The 23,934-nt window shown below is 41.4% G+C and overlaps 1 protein-coding gene across 1 annotated transcript in view; it reads right to left on the bottom strand.

Annotated features, from left to right (window-relative positions):
• Nucleotides 1-22,939, bottom strand: part of CYP7B1 (cytochrome P450 family 7 subfamily B member 1) — a gene marked incomplete at both ends in the record, with an annotated part of 119,042 nt that extends 96,103 nt beyond the window's left edge. The window contains one exon of the mRNA XM_079533830.1: nucleotides 22,845-22,939. Within this exon, the coding sequence (XP_079389956.1) occupies nucleotides 22,845-22,939 (95 nt within the window). The remainder of the gene's footprint in view (nucleotides 1-22,844) is intronic.
• Nucleotides 22,940-23,934: the final 995 nt, after the last annotated feature.

The following is a 23,934-nucleotide window of genomic DNA, read 5'->3' as shown; positions in this document are numbered from 1 at the left end:
TACCAGCTGAGGAATGCCAGACCTCACACTACTGAGATTCTCCACTATAAACACAGACATATTGAAATACATTGAGCAGGAAGAGAGTCGAGTGCCATGGATCTGATCCTGATGGCTCAACCAACAAGATTTTTATGTCCAAGCTCAAAGACAAGGCTGTAATCCTCAATATGCTTCCAATAACAAAGACAGCAGTGAACAGAGAACTGGAAGGTAGATTAGGTACTTCTGACATTAAAGTTTGTGCATCGCTAACATCACGGCAAAGGCAACTTCTCTTGCAACACTGGGACTCCCCACAGCTTTTAATGTCTTTCTTCTAGATTGGTAAATCCCTGTGACATTTCCTAAAGAAACATCTAAGTTTGTCCAGAGCAGGTCCCTCTGCCAATATAAAACATACAAGATTTTTCAGTGTTTGGTGCAAACAGACAGAAATAAGAAACAAACTCAAAATAAAGTAAGAAAAACCCCAGCAATGACACCTCAGATTAACTAAAACTCTGATGGAAACCATAATACTTAATATTGCCTTGTTTTCTTCTTCTCTCTCTCTTCTTCCCCCCCCTTCTCCCCACCTCCTAGGGGAGTGAGAAAGAGCACACACAGTCTTTTCCCCAACAAGCACAGATAGCTGCCCGCACTAACTATGAACATCCTCTGACCAAGCACTATATTCTGTCTTCTCCACAAGCGGAAAAGAGATGGAGAAATGCCATTCCTCATGGCACACATCCAACTTCAGAGCAGCTATCAGCAATATCTATTGAAAGGAAGAAAGAAAATCATTTCTTGCTAAGAAAATAACATCCTACTTTGCCATGAATTCCTTTGTTAAATTAAACTTTTTTTCTTTTCAACTTTATTAACAAACAAAATACTCTAATCATGTATTTAAAGATTTGCATAGAAGGAGGCCTCTTGGACATACTTCATCAGTTCAAAATATACAGTTTACACCCATGAAAATGTATCAAAGCCACAAATGCTTTGGTCAAGAAGTTTCACCCCTCTTGAATTGACTGATGATATCATATGTTCTAGGAATATTTTTATCATCTGGCATGTTGCTCGGCACCATATGGCACAGCACACTGACAAGAGAGAAAGGACTAGTTTTAAATATTATATATATAGGTAGATAAAAATAAATGTTACACTTCTATACAAGTATAAAGACACTATTGCACATTTCTGCAAATTCGTATTACAGTAGGGGATCATTACAGAAGGTATGCCTTTTGTCCTCACACTAGTATACAAAAGTAAAAACTACAAAAGTGCAGCATAGTTTCAAAAAAAAAAAAAAAAAAAAAAAAAGGAAAGAAAAAAGAAAAGAAGAAAATGCAACGCTTTACAAAAAGAGCTTGAACTAAACACAACACTTATTTTCTCACTTACAAATGCTTCTTTTTCCAAGAATTGTAATCATTACAATAATGACATATTAACCCTTTCTGTTGGAATTAATTCCCTGCAGTTATCTCTGACAGATAGACACATTTTACAGTTACTTATCACTTGTATACGAAGTAATAGAGAAGGAGGCATTTTCCTCAGCATCGGAGGATGAAGCCTGCTGCTTTTTTCTGGAAAACTTTTAAAAGAGAAGCTCATGTCATTTAGCATTAATGTACAGATATATTGTCTCAATTTTCAATCATTATTTAAGATAAAATATAACTATAAATTGTATGAGTGCTGAACTCAATATTTACTTTGGTTGCTCCAAAAGAAATGCCTTCTATTTATTTCCCTGGAAACTACAACCAATACAAAGAGCACAATAGCACCACTCGAAAGAGCAAATTCTCAGCTATTAAACTCTATTTTTCAACACGTCACCACTATTAGCTATGCATTTTCACCACCAATGAACAAGAGCCTGTATGCTGCATTTTTAACAATCTGTGCCAGCAGAGGTGATCTTTATCACTACCCACTGCCTCAGTGCCATCATGTCCACCGCTTGGCCTCCATACACATTCAGCAAGCTTCACTGAACATCAACAGGTGCCATTTTTTCCTCATGAATAAATTTAATGATACATCTTTGCTCCATATGAACTTCCATGCCAGACGCCATTTTGTCAGACTGCCCCTCTGCGGCCATCTGTCAAACAGCAACAAAATATAATGGAATATTGATGGGAAGGTTCAGCCTCTACTGCCATACGATCAGCATCTGCCTCTGACATCGTGAGCCAACATAATGAAACAGGAGGCATTACTTTTGTAGTGGCCCTAGCATTGTGAATAGTCAGCAGGAATAGGGAGGTGATCATCCCTTTGTACTCAGTACTCGGGAGGCTGCACCTCAAGACCTGTGTTCAATTTTGAGCCCCTCACTACAAGAAAGACACTGAGGCCCTGGAGCATGTCAGAGAAGGACAACAAAGCTGTGGAGGGGTCTGGAGCAGAAGCCTACTGGGGAAAAGCTGAGGGAACTGGGGTCGTTCAGTCTCCAGAAAATGAGGCTCAGGGGTGACTTCTGTATCACTGTATCACTTCTACAACTGCCTGGAATGAGGTTGTGTAGTGGTGAAGGTCAGCCTCTTCTCATGGGTAACAGCAATAGGAAGAGAGGCAATGGCCTCAAGTTGTGCCAGAGGAGGTTCAGGTTGGATATTAGGAAAAATTTCTTCTCCGGAAGAGTGGCGAGGCATTGGAACAGGCTGTGCAGGAAGGTGGTGGAGTCACCGCCCCTGGAGGTGTTATAGAACCACGTGGATGTGGCACTGAGGGATGTGAGTTAGAGGGCGTGGTGGTGAGGGGCTGACGGCTGGATTAGATCTTAGAAGTCTTTTCCAACCTTAATGATTCTGTGATACAACATTTTTCAACTCTGTTGCTGCTCAAATCTTTACTAGCTGGTCCATGCCCAGAAGTGCTAGCCCATCCCACATGCTGTGTTTCATTCTCCTCCTGCTTGTTCTGGCACTGGCATTTTCCACATCCTTCCCCATGGGCTCACTACTCTGAGTGGAAAAATATCTACCAGTTCCAGATCTTGGGAAATGTCATTTAGACTCCTCATCAAGCCTCCACAATATTTAAAAACAAATTAAATTACAGAGTTTGCTTTTGCATATGGTACTGTTCCTACTGCAGCATATACTACCTTAGTACAGGATAAAGACACTAGGAAAAAACAAATTGTTTATAATCTGAGTATTCTTACAATGCCGTCTACATATTAGAGATGCAATGAGATTTAAAATTCTTCAAGATCACTACGGTATCTATTAGCTGAACTATCAAAGCTTGGAAAATTACACAACATGGGTCAGTAAAGAACTGAGGACAACATTTACTAATAAAAAGTAAGAGTATAAATGGATGTTGTATGTATATAATAGAAAATATAGCTTTACCTTAAAAAAGATATTTGCTACCCTTTATTTGTGATAAGTACTCTATTTTCTAATTAATGAATTTGTGTAAAAAAAAAAGTCTTTTTTTTACATGTGGTTGGTAGAACTGAGAATAATGGAAGAGTTCAAGCATATCAGAAAAAGTGGAAATTATGAAAAGAAACTGTGAACTTGTAACAAAGAATACTGGCTTGCAAATTTGGGTAAACATTAATAGAGGGGGCTTGAATTCCAGCTTTCAGACATTGATAGGGTTTTAACCCAATAATCTCTTACATCATCTCTAAAAGTGAGAAGTGGTCAACACAGCAAGAGTACTTCCAAGAACTGCTGCCTCATATGGCATCATTGCTATCCTGTGATAGTAGTGGGAGCTCTGCCCACTGCTCACCTTCATGGATACCAGCTGAGGCTGCTTCCCTGCAGCTGCAGTGTGAGACCCACGCATAGCAGCAGCTGCACAGGGGTCCTGTGTGGCCCGAAGTCAGCATCTGGGGCCGATTAGGAGAAGGAACGTTTTCCAGTCCAACAACAGCAAAACAAGTCACAAGAACAGAACCAAATACCTGGCAGTTGGATGAAGAAGCTTGTAAAAACTCAATTAAGTCTTAAGTGAAAAATTGAGCCTTAACAGGCTTCAAGTCTTGGAGGAGAAAGACATAGCAACTGCCAATGACTAGGAAAGGATATATCCAGGTTATAGATATGGATCCACAAAAGGAAGTGGCTACCAGGAAAGATGAGAACTGTTTTGGAAGATGTTTGTTCAGCAAAGGGATGTTGGCCTGACACTGTTAAGTGAGATGCCAAAGCTTACCTCAAACCGAGGGTCAATGTTCATGCCCTTATGCTCTGGGATTTATAATCAGAGATTGTAAAACTGAACAGATTGTGCTCAGAACAGGCCTAAGCACAAAAAGGCAGCACAGAAATATCTCCTCAACAGCAGCTACTCAGACACAAAATCCCTCAGTCATTACTTTTCAACTTACTTTGTCCCGAGTTCTCTCTCCCTGCCACCAAGCCCACTATTTGTTTCATTTCCCTTCACTGCAACTACTAGATTTTGTAAACTTCCAAATCTTCGCTCCTTATAATTTTTTCACCACCTCCAAGACCTGCCCAGGACTGGACATTTTCATAGGCAGTTAAAATGCTGGAGTCCCTGGATGGGTTCCAGCCACCATTCAAGGTGACAACGAAAGGAACACCAGGCTTTTATACACACACAATATCAAAGCTAATTCTCAAATAAAGTCTCACATGTACATCTGCAGAGCAATGAAAAATAGGCCAAATTATCCACAAGACTCTTAATTTCTGTCCACAGGAACCTCAACTTTTTATTTTAGTATTTAAGGATGGATTCTGTATCCAGCAAGTGCATCTCAGCAGGCTTAGCCAGCTTGAAAGTCTGGCCTGTAAGGATTATCTTTTCTATATCGGGCATGTTAACATGAAAATTAGATCCTTTTACTAACTACTTGTCCATAAATACTTTCATGTAAAAATTAATATCGAGTAATAACCTCCAGAATCAAACCTTACACACCTCCATTTCTAGAATATTTGTAAAGGTAACAATTTAATTTTTATTACAGAAGTACAATTTTATTCATCTTTGATTTTTCAGCCTTGGGAAGGTCTCAGTCAAGAAGGAATTTGTCAAAGCAGTCAGTGAATGAGAAGCCTGTCCTCTAATTTTTACAACTTACTTTAGCACAGTCAAGTAATGCTGGTGTGCAAATGGCTATATCATCTATCCACATCTTTTTCCTTTTAAAGTCACTGGAAAAACTTAATTTTGATATATAATTAAATCAGGCTCAAGGAGCTTTATTGATAAACACTATGTAAAAAAAATTAATGAAGTCTGTGATACATTCTTCTTCAGTGAATCTAAGCAGTTGTTCAAGTGAGTGGAAAACCTACCCATTCAATGAAGTGGAGGACAGATGCATGATAGCTAACACTCCACGGAATAATCTGCCAATCTATGGGTATATATTAGCAGCAGAATAAACACTCCCCTCCAGCTTCTGACAAAACTGAAAACATGGAAACAAAGATGTTAGTTAAACAACCCCCTTCTGAAGAATGCTAATTAACTTTTATAGGTTACATTTTCTTGATATACCGAAATCAAAATGACACAGCCATTTGTTTTCCCTGGCAAAGTCATGCACACCACTGATTATTCAGGTTTTCAAAACTGTGTATAATACATACTACCACCTACACAACAGCACAACGCTGACATTTCAGCGCAGAACATGTTGAAGCAGTATGTCTGTACTGGAAAAAAAGAACAACTAACAAAGACATTTCCTAGAAGGTATCCATCGAAGAGATGAGAATAATGTATAAAACATGCCTCTTCTTGAGAGCCTGAGGTTACAGATGCCTTTTACACCACATCATGTTCCCAACATAGCAAATCTGGCAGAAGCACCAGGTTGAAAAAGAGAAAGTAATTTTATTTCGATTTTCTGGAGGAAAAGATGCTTACCAACATTTCATGGTATTTTTTGCATGGTAGAGTATATTTAGGGGAGTTACAAAAAAGTTGCTTGAATGTCTTTGTTTCATATTCTTTCTTTCTTTAAAAATGTATTCATTATGGCAGTCACCACTTTAAATAAGCCAAGATGAAATGACTGTATTCCTCATACTACATTAACTATCTTCAGTTACTCCTGCTTACGTGAGAGGTTTTACTTTCCATACACAAGGAAGTCTCAGTGATCCTATCTAAAGTCCTACCCAGACAGCCTTCTAATTACTCAGAACAAGTGCACAGAGCTTCCTTATTTAATAGGATGCTCACTGCTGAGAAAGGGAGCTGCTTGTTGTAGGCAAATGGAGGCAATGCAACAGCTGCTCTCTGATCTACAGGGATAGACAAGCAACATTCAATTCCCTGCTGCAAATGAGTAACTTGAACAAAGTCAGTGAAGTTCAACAGTACAAAACAGGTGCAAAGGACATGGAAAGCAGGCTGTATCCTCACAGCACTCCTGGCACAAACATGAGGGTGGAGTAGCAATGCTTCATAGTGAGTGTTGCGTGTCCCAGGATCTCACACACAGTAGAGAGAAAACAAGGCAGATAGCCCAGAACAGGAATCCCAAATCCTGACTAACCCCTTGCTGAACTCCTTGTTAATGAGCCTGCAAGAGGAGGTCAAAATTTCTGATGACAACACATGGCTCTGGCTGAAGCTGAAGTTTCCTATGAACTCCAGAATTGTTATTTCAATGAGGCCTTGTCTAAAAAATAGTGATTTGAGCCACAATGTGGCTACATTGCTGCAAGCACACAGGGAGGACAACAAAACCTCAGCATATTCAACCACAGATGACAAGGTTTCAAGCTATCCATACAGCACACACCTAACATCAAGCATTCAGCTACAGCAGCACAGTTCCACTGTGGGGCTACAGAGTCACAAATCTAAGGAAAGCCAAAAGCTGATGGCAGCCCGGTTCCACTAACACTTTTTTCATTATAAGAGGGAAAAAAAAAAAAAAAAAAAAAAACACAGGAAAAGGGAAAAAAAAGCAGCCTCAGAAGATCACACTTGAACTCAGACAACTACTTTCAACACATCAAAATGGAAACGACTCTAAAGTTGGATTTTGCTTCCAGTTTCAGCCTTCAGATTCAGCTAAAGATACCCAAGTATCTGAATTGATAATAAATGGTAATTCACTCTAAAGAAAATGGCCACAAATATAAATCAGTTTTAAAGAAAAATGAAGAGTTTCTTTTCTAGACAGGTTGTAGACTGACAACTGATACTGTTTTAAAAGACAATGAAGTTGTACCAAATTAGCAAAGTTCAAATTTTGACACCAGACAGCACAGCTAAGTGAATACAGAGGAAACTTGAAAGTGAGCATCTGAAATATTAACTTCAGGAGAATTAAAGGAAAATTACTTAGCTCCAACCATCCGTAATCACAGAATGATTGGGATTGGAAAAAGCTTCTGGAGGACATCTAGTCCAACACCCAGAATATAACCATTGTGATTAATTAGTACAGTAAGATGGTGGGAACATTTGAATCTGTTTGTAGTCAAGAGATTCATAAGGTTTTCACTCTACTTTTCTCTTATGAAGAGAAAAAAAAAGCCCTCTTTGTTTTTTAAGAATTTACTACTTGCTTATACTTGCTTAAACTACCTACCCAACGCTTCCACTTTTCAATCATAAGCAGGCAGTTATCTTCCATACTGCTTGTAGTCCTCATTCATTCAGAAAAACTACTTGGCTAAAAAAGGGATGATTTTAAAGTTGAGGCAAAAATTGCCAGTTTACAGTTGAACTCAGGATGAGAAGTGATACTTGGTGTACTAAGGAAAACAAAGGAGACAAAGGACATGGTCTCTCCATGGCCATAGCTGCATAAATACGATAGATGGTGAGGCAAATGCCCCATTATTTGAGGAAAAAAAAAGGAAAAGGAAGAGGAAAAAAAAGAAAAAAGAAAAAAGGAAAAGAAGCTCAGTGTGGCTATGTCTGTGGACAGAAGAAGAATCACCTCCTAGGTACTCAGTACTGTTTATCCATGCTGGGATTTTTCTCGGCCTCCCTTTGTTCTCCCCTCACATCTGGTTTCTGTGGGAAGGAACACATGCACGTTTCAGAAAAAGCCCATTATTTCTATTTGCCACAAAACACCTGTGCAACCTGGCTTACCTGTGCAACCTGCTGTATGGAGCCTGCTTTGGTGGGGGGTTGAACTTGATAATATCTACAGATGCTTTCCAACCCCTACAATTCTGTGATTCTGTGACATTTTTTCATACTAGAAGAAACTATCTCACACAAAAACAACATGAAGAAATTCTGGAAAATTCAGTTCTGAGCAGCTGAGGGCTACCAAGGGCAGTTCTCACGTGACAACTTTCTCAGAAACTTGGAACAGATTTGGTTAAAGAAGCAATTCAGTATCCAAACACTCAAAATAAACAAACAAAAATACTATAAAGTCACAAAATCTTTGTGGCTCAAAAGGCTCAAAAGCTCCTTCATCACTTTAGTGACTATGTGATGAAGTTTGTCATCCCAGTTGCAGAAAATTCACATACTATGTGGTCCACAGCCAGAAGACAGCCATCCTCAACTGTGTTCTTATATATAGCATACAAATGAAAAAACGCTTTGAAGGCTTACGCTTTTGAACACAGAAACAGACTTCATTTGCCTTGTGTAAGTCAGCAGAATTATGAAGGGAGATTAAAATTCAGCCTGTTTTTAAAAAAACATTAGTATCCTACAAGTTTGCCAGTCTATGGAAAGAAAAATAACAGATGAGTTTTGCAGTTGCATGACCAGAAGACAGTGAGTGTGCTAACTTCAGCTAGAGGCACAACTGCTGGTGCTACCCAGACCCAAGAAAAATTAGGAGAGACAAGTCACTGTTTCACAGTGCTAGGAATGTGAAAAAAAATTGCCTCATAATCAGGGCCATGTGGTCAGAATGGATTATGGCAACCATACAATTTAAATATACATAGAATTTTATTTGAAAGTAAACCTAAAATTGGCTCCAGCCCTTTAAAGTGCTAGCCAACATGTACATTCTTATGGAAGTAGAAGTTCTACTTTGAAATAACTTCAGTTGCCAACCAAGAAGTGGTCTCATAATCTACAGTCTTTTAGGAGATGAGAACTGCATTCTAGATTCTGAAGTTTAAAGGCCTTCTAACTGCATCAAAACTGAGCTTTGAAATCTGGTTTAGAGCCTAAATTAATGCCAGATTTCCTTCTTCCCCAGGAATCAGTAACACTAAGGTGAGGAAGTACTACTGTATATTTTACATCATACTACCAAACCTGAAATTCACATTTGCCTCAGTAAAAAAGTGCTAATCTGTCAAAAAAATAAAAAATAAAAAAAGAAATTGAGCTTCTGCTCTGCTTAGCAGCACAAATCCCACTAAAATCAGAGGCTATTCAAAAGCTTTTAATCAGCAGTTGCTTCAGCAATTCGCTGAATCACAAGTTAAAGGAATTTCTTAGGAAACCCAACGAAACTTGCAAGTATTATCCCTAACATTTTAGAGGTGGTGAAGATGAGATCAAGCAGATGAAGAACTTGTGCATGATCATGCTGCAAATCATTCACATCAGGATTTACTCTCTTTCCCATGGTGCAGTCTGCCATACCCATCAGAAAATGCCATGCAAGCAACTGTGTCTACAGCATCACCATTAAACTGGTTCCTCAAAGCAGGTGAGCTGCCTGGGCAGTTCCCCCCGACACCGTATATGACTGCAACTGTCCCAGGGCTTCTGCAAGCACAGACACCTTGGTGAGAAATGAAGAAGATGGATGAACCACACTGCTCTCTAGTACAATCAGGTTGGCAAAACATGGTCCTTAAAATGGAATTCAGAAATTAGCTGAATTAGAGACCTAAAGGTTAAAAAAAATGGCATCTGTAGTAGATGGTCCCCATCGTGGGGGCAAAGATAAGTACATTTAAAAAAAAAAAAAAAAAAAGGGAATTGAGGTAAACAAAGAAAAGGCTACATTGAATGATAGAAAAACTGCCAGAAAAATCAGAGAAGTATTAAATGCACTAATTTTTACTCTGTCTAAAACTGTTTAAAATCAGTTTGATCAGCCAGTCAAGAAGATTAAGCTGGTGTCACAACAATGACAAAATTACATAAATGAAGAGCACAGTGACTGCTCTAATCCCTTGCTCAGATCAAAGGAGGAGTCCTACAGAAGACAGATGTCCTAGAAAAGGCAAGAAGCTTTCAAGCTACTTTTGACCAAGTCAAAGATAAGAAAGAACGAGAGGATAACTCAAAGGCAAAGTTTAAAGCTAGAACAAAAAATCCCAGCATACCTTGATTTAGCAAAAACCTTGAGAAATTCATACTATAAATTCTGTAGTTCAATAAATGTAAATTTTCTTCAACAGACAGAGCATAGGTCTACCTGTGACACAGTGAGGCAGTCCACTCAACTAAAGCTGCCATCTCATTCTTGGGGCTTGACATTTATGCAATCAAATTCTCTGAGAACATTCATAAGACGTATGAAACTTCACTTCTTCCTACGTGTAGACCAGGTTTTCAGTCCTTATTTTCTCTTTCTTTCTCTCTGCTTCTGATTGGAGATGTATTATGGCCTGTTTGCAGGTTTCATCCCATCACTTGAGGGGTATAAATCCTACTCAAGGAGATCAGAGGGGAAATAAAGGGCAATTAGAGGCAGTGGACATTAAGAAGACACATCTGCTGGCAGCAATGTTGAGGATTCAGAAGGAATTGCCAGGTGACATATCAACAAAAGCACTTAATTTTTTTATTGTCATTTTGTCTATGGAAAATCCCCTTACAGGTTCCAGTGTGATAAATGCAATTAGCAAAACCTACTCAAATGAAACAAAGAAGGGTCTCATTAGCCTAGCTTATCCCCTGAGCAGAGCAATGGGAATTGATGAAGACAGTTCCTATTCAATGAAGTGAATTTTGTGAAGAGTAAAAGGGAAAAATTGGTAAATCAGGAGAAAAACACCCTAATACCTGATGGTAAAATGATACAAAATACAAAGCCTGCTGAAACAGGAAAAGGGGATAAAGACATCATCCTTTACTGACATAAATCCAGCATTACCCACTAGCCAATCTCTGCATTCAGGTTATAATGATTATCTGCTGAATTACACCTTATTTATCCTATAGAATTCAACTTGTTTTCCATATATAGAGCAGTTCTGAGGAATTCAGCATGCAAAGACATGTTTGTTGCAGCAGCTTTGACCAGACCAACCTTGGAAAATGGAATGGATGACCAGATTCTGTACTGACTTATACAATTCATACCTCAGCAGCGAAGCATCTCATCTATCCTTTCTACAGTCTTGAGAAATGAGCTTACTACCAGGGACACAAAAGACTTTCCCTACTGCCTTTAAGGAGATGACTCCATATTTGCCACAAAGAGTAAAAAGCAGCATTCAGCAGGGTTTGATCTGTAGCTCCATCTGGTTGGAGTGGCTGGGCTAACTAGGATATCAGAGGTACAAATGATCAATGGTAGCCAAAGCAGAGTTTTTGTCACCCGGAGCCTTTGTTCCTGTTCCCTGAGAAAAACTATGGGAGATGGCCATGTTGTGCACGTGTGGGAATCCCAGGGCAGCCTCCACTCTGGACCATCACCACAGACCATGTGAGAACTTCCATCTTCCTGACATCTCAAACAGTTCAATCCTGCGCTGAGAACAGATCTCAAACCTGTGCTGAGAATGGAACCAGCTTTATTTGGATGACTCCTAAGGCACTAAAACTGCACCTCCAAAGGACTTTCCTAACACTGCCAATTGTGTGAAAATACGCAGCTATAAGTGTACTGTTGTTTGGGATTTTTTTCACGTGGTCTGATAACAGAAGTCATTTGACATTCCAAACTAGCACCTTATATTCATGCTGAAAACAATTAAAACAAGAAAAACTTACTGAGCTTTCGCTCTGGGGAAATGAACCACAGCACTACAGTTCCAGTTGCTATCCCTTGTATTTCTTTTGAGTATCATGCATTTGGAACTCTAAAAATGTAAAACACATATTCTTGGCTCCTAAACAATAGTCTCAGAGGTATTATTAATAACAAGATACATTGAAACAGTGTACAAAACAAGCAAGACCTATTAGTATTTAAATTTAAAAAAATGAAACAGGAGTTCATCTGGTCTTGTCTGAATTGTCTCTGTTTTTTATAGCTTTGGTTAAGAAAACTTAACTGCTCTTCTGCTTTTCCCCAAAACAAGAAAGCATTCAGTGCAGAGACCACAGAACAGCAGCAGGCAGTACAGGTAGAGTGGTCGGTACAAATGCTCTTGGAGTGGGGAGAAAGGATACACAGAAATCCTTAATAACTTGATAACGAGACAGGAGGACCTGCCTGCACCTATAAGAAAGAATCACCATAAAATACAAAATATTTATTTGTAACAGCACTACACAGTACTTTGAACAGGACATGGCCTGAAAGAGTTTCTGGTGCCACCTCAGGCCTCTTTCACTCTTTAATTGAAACTTTTCACTATTTAGAAGGACACACCATCTACTCATGATACTGAATTCTTCAAGCAAGGACAGAAAGATTAAGCGGCAGTGCAAACTGTGGGGTGAGCACTGGATTACTCATCAGGAGGGACAAATAAACCAAAGAGGACATCTTCCCATACACAATATTGTTCAAACACAGTTCAATTTAGCTGATGCAGGGAGTCATGGCAGTGGCCTAGACTATGGAGAAAATGAGACTGGATGAGTCCAAATAACTGTGTTTTATTTGAAGTCTCTTTCTGAGTGCAAAACATAAAGGGATATCCTACTCCTCCAAATGAGATCACCAAACCATGAAGCCCAAACCGTCTCTTGAGTCCATCAGATTCTCAGCACTGTCTGTTTTAACTTCTTAGCACTGTAGAGCCAATGGGAGTGATATGCAAGGCTCTATTTTGAAGTCTTTATAACAACAGGCTTTTAAGGCTCTAAATTTATCATGTCTGATGTGGTTCTACCTATGGAAGTCCATGGATTATGAAATAATTCTCTTCTAAGTAGGATCTAGCAGCATTTTCACTATATTGGATGCGAGAAACTAAACAGCTTACAGAAAAAAATTCACTCCTTCACATATGCAAGATTTCTTTTCTTGAAGCTTAATTACCATTTTTTCTATCTCGGAGCAGCAATGCCAGAAATTCAGCTGTCTGTTCAACCACAAACCAGACATTGTGCAAGCAGCTGTTTCCCAAGCCACTGAACAGTGACACAGGCAAACTCTCCAGTCCTGCTGTGAGCAACTCTGTTGCTCCTTAGTGGTGACAGATAATTCAACCTGGCTTTAAAGGATACTACATGCAAGCTGCTGGGTCGCAGACTTCAAATTTCACTCCTTGGGTCCTCAGGAGTCCCAGATCTGAACCCTCCATGCTGCACTTCAGGATCTGGAAGTAAATCCTTATCAGTCACACACACTGTAATGGCAACTGCTACCGAAGGGTCCCGAACATCTTTTATATACCATCATGCACAATATTTCATCATCACATACACACGACTATGTTCTACTGCTATATCTCAGGCATGCATTTTGGAGGCAAAAACAGCACCAAGTATAAGCCTGTCCTCCCAGTACATTCATTCTTCCTCCCTTTTTTGCCCGAATATCAATTCTGCAGGTTCATCACATTTTACTGTTAGTTCTTGGATGAGTTCTGAACTGAGAGACATTTTCACTTCTCGCACAGCTACACAGCTGCTCCTTTTCAAAAGGAATCACATACAAAAGCCATAGTACAGGGTCTGGCGACATGCCTCACCCTCAGCTCTGTGGCTGGGAAGTTAGCAATTGAAGCAAATCACATATCAACACTGATAATATGAACGCTAAAAGACATCCAAAAATCTTTAAAATACTTGAAAAAATTCCATCCAACACGTAACAGAAGTTTTCAAAAGGTACAAGGAAGAAAGACATAGTCCACTGGATACTTTTTACAGCTAATGATACCAGAACTGAAGCAAACCTTACACAGAAGCTTTTTCCGTCTGAATAAAGTATAAATCTGAGGTATCACAGATCAATTCTTGAACAACTGAAGAAAAAAATTATACCTTGTTACCAATTTCACCATTCAAGTCAGCTTCAGAGAAGCTTCCCAAATGAGAATCCTGAAGCTTCTCATGTTGAAAAACTAGCTGATAAGAAGTAGTACAACTGTGACCTACCCTACACCAAAGCTCTGAAGAAGTGCTATTGTAACCTACACAGCCATGCCAACACTGAAGAGGAAATCAGGAAACAGTACTTTCCAACCACAGAAGCAATGACCAAATGCTACTGAAGCATCAGTTGAGTGCACAAAAATGTTGAGTAGCACAAAATGAGATATAGGAGGTTGTCCTTCCTTTGGCCAGCACCTTTCTTTGGTTAAGCAGAATAAATATAGAGAGTATCTGAAATTACAGTCATTTTCCTTAGAGCCCTATTAGAACGTTAGACTCTTTAAAGTCTTCAGAGACTAAAGTATTACACCATGACAAAGGGGCAAATCCACCCCCATTCTGGCATGTATACAAAAGGAAAGTACAAAAAGACTGAAATACTGACTTCTCAGGAACTTCATTTTAATCACAAATTCCCTGCAGTTTCTGTCTACTTTGCTTCAGCAGCAGTAGTTTCTCTTGTTAAGGAATATGCAGGCTCCTTTTTTCTTTTTCTATTCTTTTTAAGCTAATTACTTTCAGAACTAGTAATTGCAAAATTCCTGCAATGCTCACACAACACTGAAATGAGACCATCTTTTTTTTTTTTTTCCCTAAGTACTTTGTTACTTAAGAAGGTAATCAAAGTGTGGCAATTTTCTGTGATTTTTTTTTTCCTGTGTCACTCAAAAAGTGTCCACTCGAGGCAAGTGATGTAAGAATTCATAACGATCACTCAGGAAATATCTGGAGATGGGCTTTCTGAAAAGCACAGAGCTTGGATGAGGAAGGAACAGGCTAGTAATGAGTTTGCTGGGAAGCCACAGGAAATTAGACAGGCAACCACATTCAGCAGTGCTCCCCCCTCCTGGCCATCAGGAATAGATGGAATTCCATGGGTGCAGAGGAAAGCTGTCAGCAAGGAATACGAGGAGCTGGTGGAAAAAATACCCATACTCTCTCTGATAGAATGCTAGGATGCCACAGAACAGCAAGGAGATGCTTTGTCCACTTCCCACTGTGGCCACAACCTTGCAGAGTGCATTGTTGCAATCTGGGTGCTCAACGCAGCATCAGAAAGGGTCAAATGTGCGACTGAGAGGACACTATTCTAACATCCCCATGTTAGCTTCGTTATGCCCATCTGTTCTTCCTTCACCTGCCTGCACAGGGTTTCAGTAGGGCACCCTGCCAGGGTACCAGGCAATATTCCCCCCGATAACAGAAACACATCCACTGTGTTCAGCTAGAACCTCCTACTGCCAGGCCTCCAGCATGGAAGAGAATATTCTTTCAGAACATTAGAATATTGCTTAGGAAACTACAACATTAAATCACTAGAAGCACAACCATCGGATTTTTTTTTTTTTTTTTTTTTTTTTTTTGCTGATTTGAATTAAGAATAGAAAGTACGAGCAGTTAAGAGGAAACAAGATATGTTCTATATGAGAGCCAAGATTTTTTTTCCTGACATGTGCCAAACAAAGAGAAGAAACAGAAGAATCTGGCACCATTAAAAACAGTTTGTGGAGAAAGGAACTGAATATCTACAGCCAAGCTCCATGTGGTTTGCAAAGAGGAAACTTTTGTTTTATGGGACTCTCAGTCAGCCAAAATTCTCCCAGACGGCGTGCAAATGGATATTAGCCTTAAAACCTACACGCATCTTGTAGAAGAATCAGTAAATGGATGGGAAAGAAAAGGAATACTGCTGAAGTTTTAAATCAGAATTCAAAATCTGCCTCGTGGCTTAAAAAGTTAGTTTACCAGACAGCTATAATGTCATATATGGTAAGTGTGTTGGAAGGGAAATGCAGGAAGTTAAGGCATGAAACTAGAAGTCAGGAAAATGAGTTCCAGTCCTGGCTCCACTACCAAGGAGCTCTATAAAACTTGGATAAAAGAGAAGAAGACTGACAACTTAAATGTGAGATTTTCCTTAACTTCTCATAGTATATTAACACTGCACTTATGCTGCTTCTTTTAGCTTCTATATTTCCCCCAACTCCCTAGCATTCCCAGAACTAAGTTAAGTAAGTGATTTGGCAGAGCTCTAAGAACAGTTACATTACCTGAAGAAAACAAGCCTGCCCAATTTCTTAAACTGAGTACTTGACTGAAATATAAATAAATAAATAGATAAATAAATAAGTAATTCTCATAACTGAGCAAAACACTAAAGCAGCTGACATGATACAACAGCTTAGCTAAATATTTTGACAAAATGTGGCATTTCTGACTTAAAATGGTAACTAGAACTTGTACTTGAGCATACAGGTGAACAGGAATGGGGAGGCAGCAGCTCTTTGATACATACTGAATGGCTACGCCATGGAAGAAAGCTTTCAGCCAAGAGATTCTTCTCTGGCCACAACTGGAACACGTGAAGCACTTGGCTATGCTATTTGTAAATCAAGAGAGTACACTGACCTCCAGCTTGCAGCTGAGGAACTGAGGCAAACCAGCAGGCAGGTCTTTGGGTTCTGCACACATCCAGGTCCATACTTCCCACTGAAAAACCTTCTCACTGCAGGAGTTAACAGGTCCAGAAGGCTCTGTGGGTCGGACCTCACATCTGCCCTGAAGTAGCCTGAGGACAGAGATTTCTACTTGTATTGCTAACAATTAAAATGCATTAGGTGGCAGTTTTCACCATTGTGCTTCAGGGAAAAGCAGTTAATACCTCCTGTAAGGGATCCTGGGTACCCTGCTCTGAGTGTCTTTGACAGAGGAGGGGTTGGACCAGATAGACTCAAGGTCCCTGCCAACTTCCATCACTCTCTGGATCTGTGATACTAGTATTAAGACTTGCCCTTTTTTCCCTTCCTTTACAGATAACATTTCAGCTAATTTGTCAACTAGTACTGGTTTTCCTTCTCTGAGTATAGTAGTAAGCCTGAATCTAATTTTTGAAGCAATCCATTCTGCACTCTGTATTTGCTTGGATTTGTCTTGTAGGACTATCAACCTGAAGGATAACTCCAGGGGTTAATTGTTCAGTACTGCCTCTAAGCTAAGTGCATTTCTGTGAAGTGCTCTACATGGATGTTCCATGTTTCATTTTGCACTGGAGTAACAAAAAGAACTAACGACGATTCCTTTTAATTCACACACTTTGATTTTTATTTCTTCCAAACAATAAATGAACAGGAGAAAGCAAAACTGAAAAAGAAGCACAACAAAAAAAAAAAAAAAGGAAGAAAGAAAAAGATTATTGGCATTTCACAAAAGCACTGGAAGGAAAAATCACTGAAAAAGTGAAAACCACTGTATGTTAGAAAGAAATCTGAAGCCAGCAGTTCTGACAACCACTAAATATATCTTTGTCTCCCCACTCCATACATTCACCAGCGTGGCATCTACTGATGCATTCTAGATGCTAATTAAGAGCAGACCAGGTACAAACTAAAGCAGAACCCCTGACAAAGTAGGTCAAGAAAACTGGGAGGGAAGAGAAACTGTTGCTAGGTGGCAGTGTACCTTAAGCAAAGAACACTGTAAATCATAGATTATTGAAAAGCTGGTAGTCTGCTAAAGTAGGTGTCATCTTCAGTGTCATCTTCAAAACCTTGGCTGGAAACAGAACCCAAGATGTATACACTACACAGACAGTGTTTCAAGTAGTGCTGAAATAAAACTAAGAAAACCTATCTTGGGATACAATATTATGCAAGGTCCATATGATAATGGCTCTCCAGGTCAATAGTGCAAGAGAGCTCAAAGGCCAGTGAGCTGAGTCTTGTACGCCTTGAGAAGACTATGGTTTTGATGACGCCGTTTTATTCAATCCTTGCTAACTTTTGCTGAAGATAAAAGCAGAGAAATTAGCTTTTATCACAATATGGCACGGTGGTGAATGTATACAGAAAACCCAAGAGCACTGATGAAAATAAACTTTTCTTAAAAAAAAAAAAAAAAAAAAAAAAAAAAAGACCTCTAAGTAACACAACTGCTATTTTTTCCCTTGAATAGTTTCAATCTTCAGTCCTAATCTTTTCAAAGGTAAGAGTGGGCAATGAAATTTAGCAAAAGGTCATAAAACTTTGCACTCTGTGTAACACCAACAAGGAGGATGGAGAAAAAGGTCAATATACAAAGCCAAGGTAATACAGGAGAGGATTGATTTTTCTGATTTCTTTCTATCTGTCCTTCCTGATGTTCTCTCCAACAGAAAACTACCTTAACATATTGCCTAAATTAGCAGAAGTGGTAAAAAAGACAGGCTGATGACATCTTGTGAACTACAATTCACTTGGTAAGAGAGCTGTTAGCAAGCTCACAGCTTGTCACAGAGAAGGATAAGATGTTCTTGAAGGCAAAGATGGAATCTATATTCTTTTCAACAATGACTATCTGGGTTCAAGAGAGCAATTAAAAAAAAAAATATTTTAGATGAATATTGGAGTATGTGTTTGAGGTAATTCAGAGGACAGAATAAAGGACAGAAATGAAAGACACTTGACTTCAACAAGGCTTTAAATCCATAGCTCAAAAGGTGACAAAATTCTGTCAGATAAATTTATCAAGTATTTCTTCTCACATTAAGTCTAATCTACTATTTTCAAGGTTTTTTAAATACTGTGTTCTGACCCAAGCATCCAAAAGTAGGCATCAACTCAAGGGAGAGGAAGTGGAACCCCTGTGTGTCAGTAGGAGCCAACCACTGTTGATCTCAGGCACGCTTCCCTGACTTCAGCACATCACTGCTGGAAGACAAGCAGGAGCTGCCTTCACCTGCAGTGCCACCTCCTACTCCGTGAGACTGCACACAGTCAGTGCAAAAACAGTTTGAAAACAACAAAAAAAGCAACATAAAGCTGAAGCTGACTTAGCCATTTCATAAACATAAAAGGGAATAATTAGCAGGATAGGAAACCACCAGGTTTGCCATAGCAGGAATACTTTCATGGGATACACAAAAAGGAAGCATTCTGGAGAAAACATTCCCCAGCAAACAGCCTGGATATGCCTTCTTCATTACCAATAAGAGGGAGATCTTTTTGTAGCACGCAGAAGGCACTGAACCTCAGCTGACAGCAAAGTTTAACTCAAAATAAAATTTTCCGTGATTAAGGAAACTTTTGTTCTACTTCTGTTTCTTCGCCATCTGTGATACGAAACCTGGCAAAGACTCCAATTAGTTTCCTTTGTGTTATTACTGCCACCAGCACTCAAATGATAAACATTTATGCAAAAGGAAATTCCTCTGCATTTCTTTCTGTTTCCAAACACTGGGTGTAAATACTTTAATAAGAAAACCTATACTGCACTTACACTGAAATCTGGTAACACCAGATTACACCAAAGGCACTGCAGATAAACATAGTAGCAGGTTAAGACAAAACAAAATCTTTGGTATGGTAACGAGCACTCAGCCTGAGACTGAATGAGGCTGAAACACCTCAGACATGAAAGGCAAAATCCTGCAATGTCTACTTAAGGAACCCAGGGACTGATGTGGGGAGTTGTGTTCCTTGGGACACACAGCCCCTTTTTACACTCTGGAGGTGCAGCTCTAACAGCCTCATCGGTGGCTTTGCCTGTCCTGAGCTGAGCAAGACTGAGACATCATCTCACAGAACAAACCTAACCCAGCGTTCTAAGGCAAGGTTACACTTGGCTGTGTGCATGTACTTAAGCTCTCTATTTATCTACACGTTGTTTATATACACACATTTGACTACTGTAGTTATCCCAGGTGGAAACCACACATAGGTGTGGTAAAGATGTCAAATTTGATTATTCTGGTAAAGCTCGTCTTGGTACCTGAATAGTGAGAAGCAATCCCATTACAAAGAGTGAGTACATCAGTATAGGCACACAAACATTATATAAGATATTCATTTTTATAATAACACCTGCATAAGTGAAATAGCAACATTTTCTCTCTGTAGGGAAGCTCTGCAAAACCAAATTGTTTATGTCTCAGTCTAAGTGGGTATGTTCCATGTCAGGGCTACAGTCTATGCCTTTGGCATTTATTCATGCATTAGTTTGCCAATAGTCACCTTTCCTATGTCAACAGGTTCCCAGATGTCTTCAGTGTATGCCTGAGCAGGAGGGGGACAGCCCAGCCTGCTGTTGGGATTAATACATTCAGATACAAGATAGGGAGAGAAGAGTCTGACAGTTGGAGGAAATATGGAGGTAGAGACACAAATAAATCACAGAATCACAGAATTGCTTGAGTAGGAAGGAACACTGGAAGACCATCTAGCCCAACTCCCCTGCACTGAACAGGAACACTTAAAGCAACATCAGATTGCTCAAAGCCCCGTCCAGTCTGACCTTGAGTGTCTCCGGAGACAGGGCACTTACCACATCTCTGGGCAACCTGTTCCAATACCTCATCACCCTCACTGTAAATAACTTCTTTCTTATATCCAATCTAAATCCCCTCCCTTTTAGTTGGAAACCATTTCCTCTTGACCTATCACAACAGACCCTGTCTGTCCCCTTCCTTCTTACAGTCCTCCTTTAGATACAGAAAAACCACCACCCAGGTCACCCCAGAGCTTTCTCTTCTCCAAGCAACTCAGGGTCAGACGAGCAAGGGCAGACCACAAAACTGCCCTAAATCCTAGGTGCACAAACTTAACCTTATTCCCAAGTTTTAACACACTGCACCCTTAGCACAGCTTTCTGTACTGTAGAGCAGAAGGCAGCCAGGCTGCTGCCAGGCATCTCTAAAGACCACACACAATCTCTCTTCTTCCTTCAAGATAAAAAGAAAAAAAAAAAAGAAAAAGAAAAAAGAAAAAAAAAGAAAAAAGAGAAAAGAGAAAAAAGAAAAGAGAAAAAAGAAAAAAGAAAAGAGAAAAGAGAAAAAAGAAAAGAGAAAAAAGAAAAGAAAAAAAAAGAAAAAAGAAAAAAGAAAAACGAAAAAAGAACATCTTCCCGGAACAGGACAGTGCTTTTATGCCAATGCCTTATGCCACGGACTGTACTGCACAGAGGTTGATGGGTTTTTCCATTTTTTATTTCCAGTTGCTTGCACACTGGTGCTTTGTATACTTGTTAGACAAACAGCATGGGATTTACACAATTACTTTATTAATCACATAGCCATTTGGTTTTCAGGGCAAGACAGCAGGCCTTCTTGCTGAGGCCTCCTGTATAATTTCATTCTGTTGCACAACAAACATCCAAACAATTTTACTGCAGACTGGTTAGAAATAACTTCAAGAACTCTACAGACATGAGGGTTATGAAAATAACCCAAAATGGGTTCTTTGGCCTTTTTTGCCTACTGTCTACATCTGCCTGAAAACTAACAGTAAGGGCTTCGCCTGCCTCCATTTCAAAAAATTCATCCTATTACAATTCTGCTAGCATTTCTATGAATATCAGCATTTCTATGAGTGTTAGCAGCTGAGTTGATGCGACAGCACCTAACCCCAAAATATACCCACTGCAGTTTGCCATGACCATGTCTTCACTCCTGTGCCAAGCTTGTTTAGGGAGTTCAACCTGCAGAAAACTAAACCTGTCAAAAGAATGAAGAGCTTTCTGTTTATTTTCCTTGCAGAACTGGCTCAGGGAGGCTGAGAGGCACAGGAGATGACCCCACTCCAATGCTCAGAGAGATGTCTTCTCTGCACTCTTATGAGATGGGTTGGGCTCCCCATTTCAAAGCAGAAACATCATAGCACTAACCCACCTCAGTGACCAAATGCCTTCTGAGCTCAACGTGAGAAATTTCATGATTTCAAAATTTCCTTATGACACACAGTCCCAAAGTTACATTTGGTCTAAAAGCTTCCACGCCAATTTTTGACCATTCTTAATATGTACAACAACTACTTTTTTTTGCACTTGTACATTTGCTACACCTTCCAGAACTTCTAATGATCTAAAAAAGTAACTATTATTTAAGAATTAAATTTATTATTTGCTATGAATATTATGTGATTTTAAAAAAAAGAGAACTCCAGACCCTCCACTCCTTACTCCTCCTCTTCTCAAGCCTTTACATCCATTTATTGTTCAGCCAACTGAGAGGAACTGATACTGGAGAACATCAATATGAGCAACACCAGGGACACCTAGGAGAAGGTTTGCCATAAGGGACTGGTCAGAAGCAGACAGCCTCCTTCCAGGCAGTGCTTCATGCTCCCTCACAATGTCTTCTGTCTACTGAAAGTACCCCAATGCCTCTGTGTAACTCCTGAGAAGTTTAAGTGCCACGGCAGAAGCAAACTAAAAGCAACACAGTGGGATTCACCAACAAAAGCCGTGAAGATGCGCATCACATTGCTGTCGCACAACGCTGCCCTCGGAGTGCGGCTGTTGCAAGCCAGCACCTCCCTGGAGCAGATCAGCGCAGCGCACCTTGGACTCCGAGCGAAATGCCACCAAGAGCCGCACAGTCCCTTCTGCTACACAGGCCACACAGCGAACAACTTCTCACCAAACCACGCACATTCACACGCCAGCCCCAAGGCCGTGCGATGAGCTTCGTGCGTGTGCGCACGGACGCCCGCGCATCCCCACCGCCCTCAACCTCAGCCCCCCGAGGCAGCTCGGCCCCGCAGCGCACCACGCGCGGCCCCGCCGCTCCCCCGCCGCCCGCAGCCCCGGTGCCCCGCCGGGAGCTGATAGGGCTTCTCGCGGCGGAGGGGCGGGCGGAGGGAGCGCGGCCCAATGCGCAGCGCGCAGCCCACCCGTGGCGCCCGCCTCGCAGCCCCGCTCCCCGCGGCGCCCCGGCCCCGCTTCCCCCGCGCCGGTACCTTTTCCTCCTGCAGAGCACGCACACGGCCCAGAGTAGCAGCGCGGCGGCGGCCGCCCCGCCGTAGGGGCCGAGCGGCAGCGCCTCGGGGCCCATTCCCCCTCGCCTCTCCTGGCGCCGCTCCGCAACCGGGGAGCAAAGTTTTGCCCGTCCTCCCGCTCCGCGCGGGAGAGGCGCCCGGCCGGCCGGCCTCCCCGCCCACCCCGCGCCCGGGGGCTGGGTTTGGCTGCTCCCAGCTCAACTTGGCGAGCGGGCACGCCGCGACCCGGCCGGCTCCTCCCCGGGGAGCGCCCCGCCGCGGGGGGGTGGTCGCTGCCGCTCGCCCCGGCGCCGCGGTGGGAGCCTAGGCGGCGAGGCGGGGGCTGGCCCAGCGGAACGGCCGCGGAGAGCCGGGCGCGGGGCGATCACGCCGCGCCGGGGGACCTCGGCCCCGGGAAGGGCTCGGTTTGCCCGTAGGCCGGGCCTCGTGTCCGGCTGAGCCCCTGTGCTCCCAGTGCTGCGCTGGGGCCGTTCGCTGTTGGGGCAGACGGCCGGTTTGTGCTTGCTGCTGAACAGTCCTTCTCTCGTTTATAAAACCTAATGAGGCCCACCGTAAGAGATGTGGGTAGTGAAGGTTGGCTCTGATGCACTGCGTTAGGTGCTGGGCCAATTCCCAAGGTAGCACTTTCAGTTCTCTCAGTCCCATGCTGCTAGGACGAGGGAGGGGGTCCGAAACATGAGGCAACTTAGGATCCCACCTTGACGAAGTGTGAGGGGTGGAGACAGAGTGGGTCAGGGGAACAGAGTCTGCTTCTGTGACATCCACAGCAGACAGGGGCACGGCAGGGCCTTGGCAACGCTGGGCAGCCCTGCTGCTGTCTGTCTGTCAGACTTGGTCAGAATCACAGATGTGACACATGATGCGTTTGCAGTTAGACTGAATGCTGACAAGGCAGAGGTCTGAATGCCACACTCATTCTCAGTTGCACACACTGCTACAAACGTCCTCATACTTCATAATATTGGGTGCTGCCTTACTTCTTGTAGGCACCATGTACAATTCTAACTTTCTGAATTGCTCTGTTGTAAGCTTTCTTTAAATTGCAGAGACC

The sequence above is a fragment of the Tetrao urogallus genome (genome assembly GCF_951394365.1).
Source record: "Tetrao urogallus genome assembly, chromosome: 3".
NCBI lineage: Eukaryota > Metazoa > Chordata > Aves > Galliformes > Phasianidae > Tetrao > Tetrao urogallus.
Note: the sequence above shows the minus strand (reverse complement) of the source record. Positions and strands in the feature narration are given on the sequence as shown.